At 38.7% G+C, this 19,996-nt stretch overlaps 1 protein-coding gene across 1 annotated transcript; it reads left to right on the top strand.

Annotated features, from left to right (window-relative positions):
• The first annotated feature begins 786 nt into the window (after positions 1-786).
• CAT (catalase) lies at positions 787-18,695 on the top strand. Its single transcript, XM_035552028.2, has 13 exons — positions 787-1,236; positions 5,464-5,635; positions 6,582-6,692; positions 8,181-8,311; positions 9,184-9,288; positions 10,162-10,287; positions 11,736-11,927; positions 12,957-13,109; positions 14,443-14,581; positions 16,135-16,265; positions 16,884-16,991; positions 17,638-17,724; positions 18,194-18,695. The coding sequence occupies exons 1-13, from the start codon at positions 1,171-1,173 to the stop codon at positions 18,257-18,259; spliced, it is 1,587 nt and encodes a 528-aa protein (XP_035407921.1). The 5' UTR covers positions 787-1,170; the 3' UTR covers positions 18,260-18,695.
• Positions 18,696-19,996: the final 1,301 nt, after the last annotated feature.

Genomic DNA, 19,996 nt, shown 5'->3' with positions numbered 1-19,996 from the left:
AAGCCCTGTCCAGAACTCTGCACCACAAAGAGCAAGACCACAGAACAATTGCTAGACTGAGATCTTCATCCATCTTCTGAGTGCCCAATGTCATGTAATATAGTAGTTGAAGACAGATTATTCTTCTTGCTGAAAGGTTTTACCTCACAAATAGGAAAAATAACCCCTTGCTAACCACTTTTATCCTCTGTAGTTCATCCATAAGGCATGAAGGCAGAGCCCTGTGCTATTAATGTTGCAGTAGAAGGGACACAACTGTGTGCTGTGGTTTAGAAAGCTCAGCACACAAGGGCTGTAGGAGCAGAACTGCAAGTGCCTGAGAGGAGGGCTGTATTTACCTCATTTGTAAATATAACCCAGGGTGTTTTCTTGTTTGTAACAGCGGTGAAAGTGTTTTTTTTTTTTAGGTTACAACTTGAGGCCTCTGAAGAAATACTGTTTACAATTGGGCACACGTGAGTTATGAGTAATGTTAACTATCACCTACACCTCCTTTGAAGTACAGATACAAGAATGAACATTTAACTATGCACCTGGGCACTTGCATTGTGCAACAGAAGCCTTTCTCCTGCTGAAATCCTTGCCTCACAAACTCCCCGAGCCCGCTGTTTTTCCGTGCCCTCATCCTGTTACTTTCTACACTGCTGAATAACTTCTGCCCAGCCAACAGCTTTGGAAAGCTCGGACTCCTTAAACACACGTGACAGAAATCAAGCTTACACACCCCTATGCGACTAATTACACGCATTAGAGCCTGACTAAGGAGCGAGCCCTCAGCAGCCGCCCGCCTCCCCTCAGAGCACCAACGGTCGCCGCCTCGCGCACCACGACCCGCCCGCCCCCTCTGGGGTGGGTGGGGGGAGGGGGGGGGGGGCCCACTTCTCTGACTGACATCCCTCTGAGCCACTCAGAGCTGGCGCTGCCTCCCGGGCGCGGGGCTATTGGGCGGAGCGGCGAGGGTGGGTGGGCGCAGCGCCGGGGGAGAGGCGTGGGCGCGGTGGCTGCCGCTACTCGCAGGCGCTGCGGGGCGCGGTGCGGCGGGAGTTGCTGTGCGGGGTCACCTCGTTGCTGCCGCTGCCTCCTGCTTGGGAGCGAGCCCGGCTCCGCCCCGCCCGCCCGCCATTCCCTGCCGTCTCGACCGCCCGCTCGGGGGGCTCCGCAGCTCGCAAGATGGCTGACGGCCGCGACGTCGCCGCGGAGCAGCTGAAGCAGTGGCAGAGCCAGCGGGGCTCGCAGGTGCGCGGCGGCGGGGCGGTAACGGTCGCGGGGCGCCCTGAGGGGAGAGGGGGGTGCCTCGGGGGGGCACCCGCAGCATTGAGCTGGGGCTGGGGGAAGGCAGTGAGGGGTAATAGCAGCGGGGTTTGTTTACGAGTAGCACCGGGACAAGAGGTTGGTGCAAAGCGTAGGAATGTGTAATCGGCAGCAGAGCCCTCCTGCCCAAGTAAATGCCCACCAAAATACTTGCTTAAACGTGTAAGCGCTGCGATGCCTGGTCTCGTGCCTCTTCAGCAAGTCGCCGTGTCAGTTTCCACTACGTATGTTGACAGGAACACGTATGGGGCATTAAATGCTCCCTGTGCTGCTCATACTGACCAGCCATCTCATAAAACACAATGGGCTGCTTTACTTAAGAGTTTGCTTAAGGGTTACTTCTTAAGAGAACAGTTCCCCCTGTTTGTAGTCGAATTTATTTTTCTTCTTTGCACCAAAAAAGTACTGTATGAAGACTATTCCAGTGGTGAATTGTGGCTTTGTCATATTCTGCCATATTTCATAGTATTTTCTTGTATAGCGGATAATATTATTTATATAGATGTCAGCTTTTCTGTAGTGAAACAGTATTTAAATATAGTCCAAGGTTAATTTGGAGATTGGGAGGTAGCTCAGAGCCTGTGTTTCGTAAGGAGTCATGGACCTTATGATAGAAAGTAGGGAAGGCTTATTAGAATTTTAAAGTGACTTGTATAAGGTGCAAAGTATCAGTAATGCCTGGAAGTATGCACTTTGATGTATTGGTGTTTACAACAGCTGTGACTAAAATTCTTCTGGCTTTGATTCCTGTGACAGTGGGTTTGAATCTACATGTTCATCTCTTAAAGTTTTGACTGTATGCGGTTCCCAACCATATGAAAATACAGGCATCAAACTCAGACCCAGAAGTACTCTGAGAATTCTTGGAACTAATGTGTTTCCTTCTCCTTCCTCACAGGGATGGACTTGTTTTGTGTGCCCTGCATGCTATTACCCTGAAACTAAGGGGAATATATCATACTGGTTGAAAAAGTGTTTGTACTTCTCATGCCAACATTAGAAAGAACATCTTAGAAAGTTTTCCTATACAAGAGACTTTACAGCTACAAAACTCATCACAAAAATGTTTTTGATATGCTTTGTTTCAGAAAGATGTATTTTTAGCTACTATTTCTAGTAGTTTTATATGCTAATGTTGTGGAAGAAATAGGTTTTTGGGCAACAGTATAGCTTGTTCATTTGAGAAGGGCTGTATTTACCAGCCTTTGTCCTTCACCGCATATGTAGCTTTTAACTAACATGCAGAGTTTTTTTCCTTCAGATAATTATGCTGAAGGTATTATAATACTATATGTAAGTCAAAAACTCCTTTTTAAGACTAAAGATACATGGTGGATTTTTTCCTGCTGTCCGTCGCTTACCAAGGGCTTTGCTGAGCAGCAGGTCATGGGAGTAGGTATATGCGTTATAGTCCTACCACCATATAGTTAAACCTACTGGGCTTCTCAGAATTTGTAAACAATTCCAGATGAGCAGGGTAGCTCACTGTGACTTCTCTGTGCCTCAGTGGACTGGGTGGAGCTAGGTAGCTGCTTCACAAGGACATAAACATCAGTGACTTTATAATGTCACTCTGTGGACTGCAGGGGGGTGTCTTAAGAGCTGTGTCGTGTTAGGAAAATGTGCCAGAATCTGGTCACCAAGTTTGCTTCTCTTTGAATTGTAGCATGCAGAAATTATAAATGGTGTTTGAGCCGTGCACAGGGTTTTCATGTTGCAGTGCCACAGGCTGCTGTGGAGTGAGGATGCAGCAGAAGTTTCTGTATGTGCAGAACATGTAGGAAGGATGGAAACGTCTAATGAATGGTAGTACAAGAAATGTGGAGAGGAAGATACAGAAGCTTAGGATGCCATCGGTGGGATCTGTTTTTCTCACATTACAAAGAGCTTGCTCGTCTTAAATGAGTATGACGGTCATCAATACCAAAAATTGATGAATTTATTAAAATGAATATTGTTTTTGTCTTTGAGAAATGTGAAACTTTTAATTGGCAAAAGTAATGAAAATCAAAGAAAAAGAGTGCAGGATTTTTTTAAGTGTTTACCTAAGCAAAATTTTCTTGACCAAAAAGTTTAAAATTTGAGTTTTAAATGTGAGTATAAAATCCTCATGTATCATGACAATTTTTTTAGTCTCATCTGTGGACATGTGTTTATTAGAATACTATTTTGAGATGTTAAACCTTTAGCATAACTAAGGATGAGAGAACTTGCTGTGCCATCTGCCCTGGTGACTGCTCAAAGTGAGCAGTGAAATCATTTTCTTTGGCCAATTTAAAACTGAGCGTAATATAAGGTAGGAAGAACAGAAGTAGGGGAAAGAATATTGAGAACAGCTTCCACTTTTATTTCCATTGCCAAACTACAGATAGTATTTTCATTGAGGTAAAAGTTTCTTGGACTTGAGAGTAAATACAGCTTAAGTGGCAACTTTGTAAATTTCTGAACATCTGTAATGTTCTTGTTTGTAACTGGGTACATTCTTTAAAGTTTGTGTGAACTTCAGTGTAGGCTAGCATTTCAAATATCCTGAAGTAGTCTAGGAGTTGAATATATGCTTATAGCTAATGAATTAGTGAATGAAGAATAAAGGACCTAGTTATTTTGTGATTTCAAGTCAGTTAGCACATGCTGCATATTAGTAAGAACACGTTGGAAATGCAGTTATCCTGTCAAATGTCTTTTGTGTGGTTATTCATGTACCAGTGTTAAGCAAAGGCATACGACTCCTCCTGCGTGCTTCACCTCACCCAGAGCTTTGGGTGTAGATGTGAGTAATTGTTCTTCCCCTGTCTCGGAGTTGTCTCTTGGAAAGTATCTGGAGGCTAGCTGCGTGCAGCATACTCTTCCACAAGGTACAGGTTGGAATTTTGCCTGTTCAGTGATAGGATTAAAACCCTTGAGGAAAAATGTGGATTGTCAGGATTAAAGTTGGAACCCCATGAAGTCACTGATAGTAGTAAATGCCTCATCAAGGGTTACTTTGTCCATCCCATCCCTTTTCATTAATGAAACTGTAAGAGGGAGGGGATTAGTGAGTTTGTCCTGGTGCATTTCCCATGGTTCAGTTATGTGGATGCTTCTGGCAGAAAAGGGTGGGACGGTACTAGTATCCCATGTGGATATATGTCACTTTAGTGCAATGTATAAATGTGGATTTAGTGTTGAATACCCGTAGTATGACTCAGATATTTGAGCTCAAATATCTGTTGCAAGTTCTTTGCTTATTCTTTTCTTGCCAACTTGAATTCTGTTCAATATCCTTGACCAACGCTGCCCCTGCTCCTAACAGTTAACATATGTGCCCCAGGGAAAAAATTTATGTCTGCCGCCATTAGGTCTCTAGCGCTGATGTACTTTTGCTTGCTATGTTTTATGCAGTACTCAGCAAAATGGATCTGTCACGTTATGGGAGAGTATGAATGTAGATGTGATGCAGATAAATTCTTTTCTGCTGGATTTTTTTAAAGGAAGTGGGAGTACGCTAGTTAAATAATGCTACAGAATTCTAGCAGTTGTTTCCTGAAGTTATCTTGGGGTGTCTGTCATCTTTGAGTACAGGGTCACTCCTACTGCACAAAGGTGCTGCGCTGTTAAGTAGCCTACAAGAATGGTTAACTTAGACATGGTATGGAAGGGTGGGGAAAGAATGAATGTGGGCTGTTTCAGGCAATTTCTTTAAAAAGACCGTTCTGGTTTCCTGTCCTGTTCACAGATATTTACTTACAGTAGGGCTTCTGATAATCCTCTTCCTTCAATGGTTTGAATCTGGAGTGATTCCCTGGGTGTTCCTGCTTATGTCATTATCACGGCTCTTTCAGACTAATGATGGTAGTAATGTGTGCCTTCTAGTCATTGCTGTGACTTCATATTTTTCTTGAAGCAAGGTAAAGTCTTAGTAAGTAAAACTTCTGAACCATTGAAAACATTCCATGGTTATATATGGCATTAACTGCTGTTCTTAAGTAGCCTCAGACATAGGGCTGTGCTGATGCAGCTGTGCCTCTGATTCTGTAACAAGTTCCAGAATCTTATGCTGTTTTCTAATGTACTTTCATATGTCCGGTGATACAACTGTTGACCAGATATGCGTGTTATGTGGCTTAGAGGATTTTCGGTTTCTGGTGTTGATACTGACTTTATCACTTTCAGAAGCCAGATGTCTTGACCACTGGTGCTGGGAACCCAATTGGGGATAAGCTTAATCTTATGACAGTAGGGCCCCGTGGTCCTCTTCTGGTTCAAGATGTTGTTTTCACTGATGAGATGGCTCATTTTGACAGAGAGAGGATTCCTGAAAGAGTTGTGCATGCAAAAGGAGCAGGTATGTTTCATTAATACTTATTTGTGTTTTTCTTCATGCAGCACTAGGCTTTAAAATCTTTGAGAGAGAGCCAGTTGTTATAGATGCATTGCATTACAATATAATCTATAATATAGTTATACTAATAACAGTGAGAACAGGAAATAAAGCCTAGTTTAGAACTACCTGTAGTATCTTTGACCCAAAGGTAGATGGATCAAGCATGTGAAGCTTAAAGTGACTTTTAAAGGTTTTTTTTAATTCAGTTTTAATAAGCAGTTAACATGCTATGGATTTGCTGTTCTTGATAAAAATTTAATCTTTATGCCAATGGTCAAAGCCAAAGCTCAAAGCAATGAAACCACTTTAAAAAGTCTAGAAGTGTAATTATAGCCACTAGGTTTTCTTAATACTACACTATCTGCTGCGCTCTCTGCTTCATCTGTCTGTTCCTTCATAGTTGTGGAACTGGCATCTCTGTTTTGTTACATATAGCTCATAAAATATGGGACTCAATCTTATTGTAATGTGAGCGTATACAGAAAAATTCCTCTGTGGGAGTAAGAATAACTGTGTTGCTTCATCTGGTTTAAAGATGGACTGACAGTGCTGCAACACATGCCAGGATTGAAGAAATGCATGTCTTGCTCAGAGAGAAATATGTAAACTCTTGGCAGAAAAGCACTCAGAGTTATTGTTTGTTATTTTGTAGAGCAGAAGAAAGGCCTGTATTGCTGCCAGGATCTGTTAACATGTTCAGGATAGGGAGGGGGAAATGCTGTGCAAGTAGTATGTTGTGTGTGATATGAACTTTGTTCTCGGGTGATTTAGCACATAGATTTAAACTGGTGTATTTCCATGATTTCTTTTGATTTTATTATGGTCAAACGTGCACCACTGAATAATGTGCTCTGCGAGTGGTAGGAAAGTATCTTGATAATCTGATATTTCTGAATACTTTTTTCAGGTGCTTTTGGCTATTTTGAAGTGACTCATGATATTACAAAGTACTGTAAGGCAAAAGTGTTTGAACACATTGGAAAAAGAACACCAATTGCTATACGGTTCTCAACTGTTGGTAAGGCTCTAAAGTTATTGTGTATCTTTTTACATGGGTACTAATAGTTAACACTGATATTGATACGTTTGCATTACAGAGCATTTAAATTGTACTTCAGGTATTTTGAAATGTTATGGCACCTAATTCCTCTTCTGTCAATTTCATTTAATTTTTAAGACCTTAAGCAATGATAAGCAGGGTCTGTGCCTTGTGGCAAGAACCCACTGTAGGTACTTCTGTTGGTAGGTACTTCTGTTGGTACTTTCTCCTTTAGAATGTGGAAGAAAGAAATGGTAGTCTGCTATTTTTGATTCTGATGGAAAGCTTACTTTTGTTTCTGGATGGATCGTAAAAAAAAAAAAAAACACAACACTTGCATACTGCAGTTTTATGCTTGAAATTTGAAGACTAGAAATCTCTTATGCTGTATTAATGACTTTGAGATGAATGGTGTGGAAAATAAGCTCTAGGCAAATAACAATCTTTTCTAAACGAACTCTTCTTTCTTTTTCTAAAGAGCTGAATGAATGAATTGACAATCTTAAATGATATTAGGTAAAACATGCATTATAAGAGATATCTTATACCTGATAGAAAAATGACCTTTAAAAAGGTATGTTACTATTCTATGTTTTAAAAAATTCTAATGAGGATTTAGTTCTGGAAATAGCCTTGGAGAAAAGGGAAGGGGAGGAAGATGACAAGGCTGACGTAGATGCAGTTTTTGGCCTACTAGCCTTTTACTGTCACCAAAACTCAGGTGCTCATGGAATGCCCTCTGGGGGTTGGGGCAAAAAGCATGCAGCTGAGCTTGATGAGCAGACTGTGCTAAAGTGGGGTGTTGCATTGTTATCTTTCCTTTCCCTGCTATGTTTGAATGTGTTTCTTCCTAGTTATTTTGTAGTAAACAATGATTTTCAAAGAGATTGAGTGTCTTACTTATTTCATCATGCTGGCTAGCATTAACTGTTTCTGAATACATCTAGAATGCTTTTGATCAGGTACCATGGTGGATACTTTTGATGTGGTGTAGATCTACCCACTGAAAGGATTGTTTTGGGTAAAGCAGGGGGGAAATTAGAAGCATTGCAACTCTTCTATAAGTTGCATATGCTACTTAGATTGCTACCTTCCAAACAAGAGCTTTCACAATGGGATTCGATGCACATGAACTAATATGCTTTTTGCCAATTCAGCCTTATCTGATGTCTGTTAGTGATGATGCAAATTCTACTCTTTATTGGTTTGAGTGGATGTACTTGTTTGCTTTAACTATGGCCCGAATGCTTGGGTGGGTGTCTGTTTACACTTCAGAAGCTTCAGGCACTGCCTGAAGTATTATTGCAAATATAATAAATTCCATGGTAAAGAAGAGACTTAAAAAAAAAAAAAATCAAAACCAAACACTCTTCTAGGATTTTATGGCATATTCTAAAGTTCCATAGTTTTATGCTTAGAATTTGTTTCATATTGTAACACTTCTGTGTGTTCTTCTGTTTCTTCAAGCTGGAGAATCTGGGTCAGCTGATACAGTTCGTGACCCTCGAGGCTTTGCAATGAAATTCTATACAGAAGAGGGTAACTGGGATCTTGTGGGAAACAATACTCCTATCTTCTTTATTCGGGATGCGATGTTGGTAAGTAAGCACCAAAGACAATGGTACTTCGTGAAAGAGTCCAAAAGTTTGTTCACATCATATTCTTGCTTCACTGAGAAGCAAAATTTTGTGTTTTGACATGCTTAAACTCTATCCATTGGATGTTCCAATGGCTTTTGATTTGATAAGGTAGTATTTAAAACAAACTTTAATAAGAGCTAATGCTTGATTAGTTATGTTGGTACTTTGATACCACACATGCTTAGTTGTTTGCTATTGCACATGTCACTGCATAATAGCTATCAGGTAAATAATTGTGATTTTAACCTTCAGGTCATCTCAGCTTCACTGGTGTTAGAAATAGCTATTTTACTCTGTAGATGTCTTCTAAATTTCAAGGCTATTTGAAGGAAAGTTGAAAAGCTTCTTATAAATTCTTCTGTATTATAAATTATTTTGTATTAAATCTGATTATTAGTATAAGTTTAACTGTACTTTGTATCTTTAAGAAGAAGGGATTTTCATGAGAGTAGACTTGTTCTGTACGACTTAAATTCATATTTTATAATATGATATTTTATATCTCTATTCATTTTGGATTTAAATATCCAATAGTTTATATGAAATCTGAGTGCTTGCCTTATTTTATTAGGCAGAAGTTGAAAGCATTGTCTGGCTTTGAGCATCCTGTTTATCGTAACTGTAAATATTTTGCTTTTAGAGGCAAATCAGTAAAGTTATGGTAATTGAAAAACTCTCATCTTTCAGTGTCTTGTTCCTTTCATAGATAAAAATGTATTAGGAAAAAAACTGTACATCTTATTCAGTACCAGCAGTTGCTTAGCATATCCTGTATAACTTGGAAAATGAAGTAAAACTTTTTTTTCCCTCCCCTCCCCCTGACAAATTAGTTTCCATCCTTCATCCATAGCCAAAAGAGGAACCCTCAGACTCATTTGAAGGATGCAGATATGGTATGGGACTTCTGGAGTCTTCGCCCCGAGTCTTTGCATCAGGTAAGGTTCTCTTGAATATCATGTTATGGCAATGTAAGTTTTTAACTGAAATTGCTTTATCTGGATTCCACATAATCTTTGAATAACACTAAAGGTCAAAGGCCTTCTATAGCTTTTAATGCTCTTGGCATGTTTTTCTAGTTTTGCCTTTTCTTTTATAGACTATGAAATAGGTAGGATTTTTGTTTTCATAATCATATTTTACATAGAGATGAAGGGGAAGTTAGTAGACTTTCATAGTATTAAAGTAGTGAGAATACCGATTAACAGCAAACTGCATATTAATATTAGCGTATAGAGAAGAATGTTATAAAAAAAAAAAAAGGCAAATACAAAATCAAACTTTTGTATCCTTTTCCAAAGGAAAATGGGTTCATATGGAAGCCTTTTAGTTACTACTATTTGGGAAGTGGTATCACAAGCATTGTTTGTGGTAATAAGCCTAAAGGAAGCTGCATTTTGAATAGCTTTGTGTGGTGGTATGTTTATTGCTTGAGAAATTAGTTACTCAGAACTTTGCATTTCAGATATTTTCTTAAAACCTGGTGAAAATTGTATATATAAATTATCCATGCTTATCTGCCCTGTGCTTTTAGGAGAATGATAGGTTAATGTTGTACATTAATGTTAATGATAATGAATATTTCATGTGGCCATATTTCTTCACACAAGTTCAGTTCACATCCTTGTGTGTGGAAAGCCTAAGCAGTCTTTGTTTATTAAGTCTTAGAAACCTAAACTATAACATGCTAGAGGATTTTCTCATGTTAAGATGACTTCCAGTGATGCAGATGAATATAAGTGACCTTTGTCTCAAATGGTCCTTTATTTGAACTGGTGAATGAGCAAATATTGTTGGGTTCTTCTCTTTAGGTGTCTTTCTTGTTTAGTGACCGTGGTATTCCTGATGGATATCGTCATATGAATGGATATGGATCACATACTTTTAAACTGATTAATGCTAGTGGGAAGGCAGTCTACTGCAAATTTCATGTGAAGGTACGTTCTTCTCCAGTTACCTATTGGAAAGATACGTCCTATTGAATTTAAAACTTGAAGATTGTCTGAATGTTCTGTATTTAATTTTTAGTTTAATTCAGAAAATATTTTTTTTCATGCATAGACTAAATGTAAATGGTGCATGTTTTTCATCAGTTGCATACGTCTAACAAATTGAAGGATGTTCCTGTTTAGAAATGTTTTAATGTGTGTGATATGTTCATGGCTACAGAGTAGTTCAGATTCAACAGCTGTTTCTTCAGGTAAAAGTTCTCTGGCTCTGATTATTGTTCCTGTTAGTCTTCTGTATAAGAGTTATGCTGATACAGTATTTCTAAGGTGTATGTGAGTCACGCAGTATAATCCTCACTTCTTAAGAGCTCTGTGGCTGAAGCTTACAGAACTTTCATGACTTTGTCAGAAAGTACTTGGTAGCACAACCTGCTTGGAAACAAATTCCCATCAGTTTTAAAGACAACGCAGCTTCTTACTTTGTTAGATGTTTGTAGAGGCTGGACATAGCTTTGGAGCAAGACTTGAGAAACCATTGTGTTAAACCAAGGAGGACTGCATAGCAGCTCTTAGCTTTTGAGGTGCCAGAAGCTTATAAAAATGAGACTTCAGTGCTAAGTGTCAGAAATTAAGGGGAAGGAGAAAAAAGTTTTAAAAAAATACAGTTCATGTAGGGTGTTCAGCATTGAAGGCTGCCACCCTTTTATCAGTTTGTGTTGGCATGTGGTCTGTAGGAAGAGATGGGAATACTCCACCTGTAAGGGGAAACATCTTTATTTGATGTGCTGTATCGTGTTCTTGTTCTGTGGTATAGCATTACATTTATTTCACAGAATCGGAATGGTTTGGGTTGGAAGGGACCTTAAAGATCACCTAATTCCACCCCATCCCTCCACCGTGGACAGGGACACCTTCCACTAGACCAGGTTGCTCAAAGCCCCATCCAGCCTGGCCTTAAACACTTCCAACTTATCTGGGCAACCTGTTCCAGTGCCTTATCACCCTTCATAGTAAAGAATTTTTCTTATCTAAACGAAGTCTACCCTCTTTTAGTTTACGTCCCCAGCTTTCTTGTAGGATCTCCTTTAGGTACTGAGAGGCCGTTATATGATCTACTTGCAGCCTTCTCTTTTCTAGGCTGAACAACCCCAACTCTGTCTGTCCTCATAACAGAGGTGCTCCAGCCTCTTGATCATCTTTGTGGCCCTCATCTGGACTCTTTCTAATTTCTATTTTTTCATAGAACTAATTTTCATTTGGAAGGCAGCTGTTGAATGTACTATGTACTACTGAATGTACTCTGAACTTAAATTACTGGAGATTAGGAGATGGACAATCATGCTCTTAGATCTTGAGTCTTGTTAAAAACACGTTCTTAAATGTTTTTTCGTAATTTCTGCATTTATAACTGGTTCTATTTCTTTCATTGCTTTTAGACTGATCAGGGCATCAAAAATCTTTCTGTAGAGGAAGCAGGAAGGCTGGCTTCTACTGATCCTGATTATGGAATACGTGATCTTTACAATGCCATAGCCCATGGCAACTACCCGTCCTGGTCTTTCTACATTCAAGTTATGACATTTGAAGAAGCAGAGAAGTTTCCATTTAATCCTTTTGATTTAACTAAGGTATAGCTGCTACAACTGTGAATATTCTATTTCAGCTTGTTTAAGAGGTCATGAGGTCAAAATTTAGGAAATGCCAGAAACAAGCTTATCCATAAACAAATAAAACAAACAGGTTCCACAGAGTAGCACTGTTTAAGGTCCAGTTCCTATCACTACAGTTGGTCTGTCCCTTTTATTCCTATCACTTTGCTTTTTTTAAGTGTGCTGTTTATTACATGGTCAGGATGAGTCAGAAATTCCAGAGATGAAATCCAATACCTGTAAAACATATTGGGGCATGGGGTGGGGGGGAATATGTCCAGTTACTGGAATTTTGAGTGTTCTTCCCTCAAGTATTTAATCCAGAAAGCTGGAAATAAGATCCAATTCCTGTGGTATAGTGTAAAATCTGATGTTGTTCTTCCTTGGTGAAATATGGTTAGGGCTTGATTCGAGCTTGTGGATTACAACTGTATTGCATTTCAAAAGTCTGATCTCAGATCATAGTCACACCCTGAGCTAGCTAGTTTTGAATGTTGTTGATCATGTAGTTTCTGATGCTGGTCTTGTCTTTTGTCAGACTTCTATTTGCTATTCCAAAGAATGGCATGTTGAAAGACTAACAGACTTGTATTTTTTCCTTCTAATATTGCTCCCCAGAAATGGCTAAATAATTTTGACCTTGAAAGTTTAGGCCAAGAGGAGAAAGAAAAGGCTAGTTAAGCTGGTTATATTTTGTAGTAGCTGAAAATAATCATGCTACCAGTTCCACCTACAATATTGCATTCCTAGGCATCTCTTCAAGTGCCTGTGGGTATTTTATTTAAGTAGTCAAGTGCTGAGATTATGCTGTGATGAAATAAGTTGCATGAATACTCTGAATTGCAAAAGACTTGGACGTTCCTCAATGTTTGCTGTTTGTTAGCAAAATAGAAATGACTTCAGTAATGTATTCTCTCAATTGAGACTATTAGGTAGCTCTTGCCTGTTTTATTATTTAAGCTACATAATACAACATTTATTTTAATGCATGTGCTTTATGTCTTATAGATCTGGCCACATGGTGACTACCCTCTCATTCCTGTGGGAAAGCTTGTCTTGAACAGGAATCCTGTAAATTACTTTGCAGAGGTAGAACAGATGGCATATGATCCTAACAACATGCCACCTGGTATTGAACCTAGCCCTGATAAGATGCTGCAGGTAAACTACAGTCAATGTATGCTTTTCAGGCAAAATCTCATATTTCCTTGTTTATGAAAGTATTGCTATCACTGTTTTGTAGAATCATAGAATGGTTTGGGTTGGAAGGGACCTTAAAAACCATCTCATTACAGCCCCCTGCCATGGGCAGGGACGCCTTCCACTAGACCAGGTTGCTCAAAGCCCCATCCAACCTGGCCTTAAATGCTTCCGGGGATGGGGTATCCACAGCTTCTCTGGGCAACCTCTTCCAGTGCCTCATCACCTTCCTAGTGAAAGAATTTCTTCCTTTAATCTGAATCTACCCTATTTTACTTTAAAGCCATTACCACTTGTCCTCTTGCTGCATACCCTTGTAAAAAGTTCCTCTCCAGCTTTCTTATAGGCCCCCTTTAGGTACTGGAAGGCCCACTATAAGGTCTCCTTGCAGCCTTCTTTTTTCCAGGCCAAACAACCCCAACTCCCTCAGCCTGTCTTCACAGGAGAGGTGCTCCAGCACTCCATTCCAGTTCTGTGGCCCTCCTCTGGACTCACTCCAATGGGTCCATGACTTTCTTGTGTTGAGGGCCAAAGGGCAGGCTGCAGTATTCCAGGTGGGGTCTCATGAGAGTAGAGTGGAAGGGGAGAATCACCTCCCTCAAACTGCTGGCCAGTCTTTTGATGCAGCCCAGGTTATGGTTGGCTTTCTGGGCTGTTGTAAGCACACGTTGAGAAGTTCAATGTGAGCCAGCATCAATCAACACCCTCAAGTCCTTCTCCTTAGGGCTGCTTTTAATCCATTCACAGCCCAGTCTGTATTTGTTCTTGAGATTGCCCTGATTCAGGTGCACAACCGTGCACTTGGTTTTGTTGAACTTCATGCTGCTTACACGAGCCCACCTCTCAAGCCTGTCTCAGGTCCCTCTGGGTGGCATCCCTTCCCTCCAGTGTGTTGACTGCATCACACAACTTGGCATGGTGTCATTGGCAAATTTGCTGAGGGTACACTCAATCCCACTGTCCGTGTTGCTGGCAAAGATGTTAAACAGCACTGGTCCCAATATCAATCCCTGAGAAATGCCACTTGTCACTGGTCTCCACTTGAATGTTGAGCTGTTGACTGCAACTGTTTGAGGCATTCCTTATCTACCGAGTGGTCTATCTGTTAAATCTGTGTCTCTCCCAGTTATAGACAAGGATGTCATGCAGGACAGTGTCAAATGCTTTGCGCAAGTCCAAACTGTCATGGGCAAGGACACTTTCCACTAGACCATATTTCAGATGTTCATATTTCATAAATTTTTAAGTCTAAGGTTGAAAGAGATCTATTAATGTTTGTTATGCATTTTTAAAGGGTCGTCTTTTTGCGTATGCTGATACACATAGGCATCGTCTGGGACCTAACTATCTACAAATTCCTGTGAACTGCCCCTTCAGAGCTCGTGTGGCCAATTATCAGAGGGATGGACCAATGTGTGTGACTGACAATCAAGGTATTAATGAAAATCCTTTAAATTTAAGTTTTTTAAATTTAAATACAATGATACTTAAGCATGTACGGTTTCTTCTGTTCATAGGGGATTTAAGATATTTGCTAAATAGATATTAATAGCCAAAAACTTATTTTCACATGGTGAGAAACATTATGTAAGCATATGTATGTGGATTACAGAATGTGTTCAGAATGCGTTCTGTATGCATTTTTAATGTTTCAAAAGGATGTGGATGTTCATTCTTACTTCTGCCTTGTATCAAATAATTGATAGTTCCTAACTGGGCTTTCAATTTGATGTATATAACTGTCACTTGTGACAAATACTTGTTTGCAATTTGTGTGTATATATACATATGTGTACGCATACCAATTATGTAAATATATAAAGGCTCTATCTCTTGCATTACTTCAGAAAAACACAGTTTGGATATTTGTGTGGAGTAAACTCCACACAAGAAGCTCCTGTAAGAATGGAGTTTTACTTAGTTTTAAACAAAGTGAAGCTTAAAATGTGTTTTGAAAACTTACAGGTAGGTCATCGTCAGGGCACTTGCAGAATACCCAAAGTCAAATGAATTCAGTTATGTACCTAGCTTGTTCATTTAATTATGTCTAGGAACATACTTGTTAAGAGATTTATTTCAAAAGTTCTAAAATATTAATTGTTTAAACTTAAGAAATATGCCTGAGAACTGATTTCACGGAACTTCATTGCTATTTTGTTTTTACTTATAGGCAAAAATCTGTTCTGACATACAAGAGATTAAATCTTTTAAAAAGGCAAATATAGACTCATTAAAAAGTAGAACTGCTTTGCTTTGTGACTTCCAAGAAACTGAAAGCTAAGACTATAAATGTCAGGAATAGAATTTTAACTTTACCTCTATTACATGATGTGTTCTGTCAGTGTTTGTTCAATAGTGACTGATTTATACCTAAGCATAAGCAAGTATACGCTTAAGCTATGCCTCATGCTGCAAACATGTATTCCTCGGGGCTACGGGTCCTAACACTTCTTGAAGGAGGAGGCGGAAATACTTTAAAAACAGGAACTTGAAAATGACTACTCTGGTCCAAGAGCAGATTCAAAAAAAAAAAAAATTTTTAAAAGTCTTGTAAGTTCATTGTGTTTAAAATACAGACCCTTACGTAGTTCAACTTAACACTATTTCAAATAAGCAGATGGAAGTATACTTTTATGTTGCCTTTGGACTAAAACTCGAATGACCTCCACAATTTCATTAAAAATTCTCAGTAATGGCGTTTTGAAAACGGCCAGACCTCCTTATTTCTGAAATGAAGCCTGTTTTTTACCCAAAGACTTAGGTAAATTCTGTTTGTAGTAAGTGCTTTTAAGCACTGGCTAAAAGACAGCTGATCTTGAGCTATATGTTGACCAGAAATAAAGTTGACAACTGTTTTTAATAAGGTGAATTGTAATTGATTTTTAGGTTCTTTTAGGCAAAGCACACTGTCTTCTAAATGAACCTGAGACCTGACATCTGATTTCTTTTTTTCCCCCTCCCAACCGTGTGTGTGTTCACTTCTCAGGTGGTGCCCCAAACTATTATCCAAACAGTTTTACTGGTCCAGAAGATCAGCCTGTTGTGAAGGAGAGCCGCATGTGTGTTTCAGGAGATGTGCAGCGTTTCAATAGTGCAAATGAAGATAATGTGTCTCAGGTATGATGTATGAGGCTTTTATGCTGCTTATTACAGAAGATGAGTGTATAGGCTGTTTAAAGAATATTAACAAGGAGCATTCAATCACGAATCTCTTTGCTGAAGCATTTGGTCTAACCTGAAGTTCAGATACCATAGAGGTTTGAAAGATCTCTGTATAGTTTAATAATGATGAATAACTGAGCTTTTGCTAACAGGACAGTTAACGAATTCTTACAGACCTCTGCCATCTATGTTTGAGCGTTAATATTTAGAGGTAGTGACATTCAATCTTCCTGCAACTGGTGAATGCAGGTACTAAACCTAGAATATGCATGTAATGTCATGATCATCAATTCCTGAATTGGAGCCCAACAGCACATTTTTAACTAATCAGATAATCAGTGATTTCAAGCTTGAAATGGGTTGTTAGCACGTTTGCTTCCAGAGAAAAAAGATAAAACAACTTGCAAATTGGCTGCCTTTGGACTTGTATTTAAGTGTTGCCTGACTAGTAAGTGAAAGCTATTTTTTCAGCAATAATGAATTCCAAGTACTATGGACTGCTGCTCATAGAATGGCTTACTGTTGAATTTTCAAAATAAAACTTTCTATTTAAAAACTGCTTCTGTTTGTAAGGTGCGAGATTTCTATATCAAAGTGCTGAAGGAGGATGAACGTCAAAGGCTGTGTAAAAATATTGCTGATCATCTTAAAGACGCTCAACTCTTCATTCAGAAGAGAGCTGTAAGTGGCCTAGCTATTTTTCGTCGTTGCTTTTCATTCCAGGCTTCCATGCAGTGTAGCAACTTTTCATCAAAATCTCAACAAGCTTATGGAGAAGATCAGGAATTCTTCTAGATTTTCTTGTGCGGGAGTTATGAATACAGAACGCTTAAATGTGTGCATAGTTACAGGAATAAATGTAGAACATGTTAAAACGACTTTTTGCTGCTGGAAATAATAAGATTGCTGAACATCAGGGATGTCGTTATATGTTTACCTTAGTATTTCAAAAATCAGATGACTGCCAATAGTGTTAGGTCAGAGGTTGGACTAGATGATCTTGGAGGTCTCTTCCAACCTAGATGATTCTGTGATAATGTTTGTCTACAGAGAAGGAAGAGAAAGTGAGTGTCAGGGAGGAACTGGAACTTTCCTGACTTTAAACAAAATTCCACTGGGAAAGACCTCTTTATTTGGCACTATAGAAACAGTGAGTCATTGTACTTGCTGGTCCTTTCTGGCTGGTCAGATTCAAACTTTTTTTGGAAAAGTGTTTTCCTCCTTCTATTCCTTATACGTATTGGTTATAGGCCATGGAATATGAAAAATATTGAAGAATATCTCATGGAGAGAAATCAAGTTCTTGTCTCGTTTTCTTCCTGTTAAGGTGAAAAACTTCACTGATGTTCATCCTGACTATGGTGCCCGTATTCAATCATTGCTGGACAAATACAATGCTGAAACAGGGAAAAAGGTATGTTAATGACTTGCGTTGTTGAGTTTTGATGGGTTGGATTTTTTCATTTCTTTCATAAATCCACCAAAGTGAGAGATCAGTCTTGATCTACATTTGATTTAAATGGGAGGAATTAATGCATGTGGAATCTAAAAATGTGGAAGCATCACTCCTAACTACATTAAACGTAGATTAACCAGTGATGCAAGATGATCTTGTTTTAGTTGTTTCTTAAAGGTAGTGGAAGATAACTGTAAATGCAATGCAGGCTGTTCAGGTTGATCCTTAGACCAAATCGTCTACTTTCTGTACTCTTTAAAAAAAAAAAAAAAAAAAAAAAAACAAACAACACTTAATTGAGACTCGCCTAGATTCTGTGCTTGCTACATAGAATAACAAAATTGTTGCTAAAAGTATGCAATTCTTTCTGAAGTTTCTGCGACTACTTTCTGTGGAACTTGTTCTGAATATTTCTTATCATTTTTAGGACGTAATTAAGACGTACACACAAGCCACTTCTCGTGTGTCTGCCAAAGAAAGATCCAACTTGTAAAGTGTGCTACAGAGATTTACCCTATGAATCTTGTATCCACGTAACTGCAGGACAACTTGTTGAAGATGTTAATGAATGTAGCAGACTTCTGCACAAATACAGCAGTGTTTTACAGGCTTGATTTATTAAGCTTTTAAGTGCCTGTATCTGTACTGGAAACAGTAAGTTACACTAGCTAACAATCCTAGTGCCTTTCAACACTAGTGCTTTACTGCTTGCTAACAATATACAGTGTTTTCAAGGAAACTGATTAAAAAGTCTTTCTAGAAAGAAACATAAGTTTAATCAAAGTGTTTTCTTAATTTTATAACTACTCTGGCTAAATCGCACAACGGAACTTGTCTAATGATACTGTGATTATCCTTGTGGATGAACTTGTTCACATTAAAAAGCTGATATTGCTTAGTATTGCTAATAAAGTAGTTACCTGTAGGTATTTGTAGACACTTCCTTTGAGTTTAATTTTTGCCTTCCAGAAGGAAAGTACATATGCAATAATTTTACTAAAACCAGTTCTTTCTCATTCATTATGACAAAAATGAAGCTGAATAGGAAGTTAATCTTAACTGAAGTTAATCTCAACATGTGTAAGTTTTATTCCTAATAATACTTTAAGGTAATAAATCCATGCATATTAGTGCTGGGTCAGAGATCACCATCTCCCTTAGAAAAATATCTGCCCCAAGTGATCTAATTGTATACATTTTACAACAAAACTGATTACATCTTACAAGTCCTTGGGGTGGGGGGGATGGGGAAGTGTCCTTTCTAGTTTACAAAAATTTAAATAGGAAAAGACTAATTTCCAAAGTGTCTGGGAAAATGAACCTTGAAATACATGGGCATCTTTATTTTGGCCAAATTCCGGCTAAGATACCTTTAAAAACTATTCCCACTAGCTTCTGAAATTATTACTACTATAATCTGATGTTGCTATTTGTCAAGCTCCAGGGTTGGTTTTCAGAGTTAAACGTTAATTGAAATTTTATGTTTGTATGAATGTGCATGTATCTATGGATAGATATAGGTATAAAACCTGATTTTAGATGTATCAAAATTGTCTACTGCTTTTAAATTAGTTAATTGGTACAAAAAAATTTGGAAACCTTTCAACTATAAAGTAATCACTCCTTAGATCCAAAGGTGTTTCTTTAGCTTAGTGATATTTTTTGGCTACGATCTTGGAGTATAATCTTTAATAATGTCTTATGAACCAGAGCAAAATTAACGTTTATATTAGAACTTAGAGTTCAGAGTGCAGTTAAATGATAATTATGTAATTTCTGGTCTTATCTCACTTGAATATGTATGGTGTTAGCCTAAGGAAGTACACTGTCGGCATCTGAATGCTTTACCATTTGTGCATAAAACAAAGCCAAGGCTTACGCTATTGTTTTATAAGGGGTGAAATCCCACTCAGTTTTTTCTCTAATTATTTGGAAAGTGTTTCCCAGTTATGGGATGATAACTAGTGTTCAAGCTAACTGTTGCAGTCTAGGACAAAAATCCGTCCTACCCATTATATGTTGAAGTTAGTCCTAACAGTCCAAGAAATGTTTCTGAACTGTGCTCAGTAGGATCAGGCAATCTGCCATGCATCTAAAATCCTGGCAAGTTTTAATAACTACTTTGCCTGTTACTTCTCCCTCTTCCTTTGCCAAAGAGAAAGATCAGGGCACATGTGTAACTGGTCCAGATTCTAGTTATACAGCATTACTTCCTTTTCCTTTCCTTGTT

This window comes from Cygnus atratus, chromosome 5 (assembly GCF_013377495.2).
Source record: "Cygnus atratus isolate AKBS03 ecotype Queensland, Australia chromosome 5, CAtr_DNAZoo_HiC_assembly, whole genome shotgun sequence".
NCBI classification, from domain to species: Eukaryota; Metazoa; Chordata; class Aves; order Anseriformes; family Anatidae; genus Cygnus; species Cygnus atratus.
Note: the sequence above shows the minus strand (reverse complement) of the source record. Positions and strands in the feature narration are given on the sequence as shown.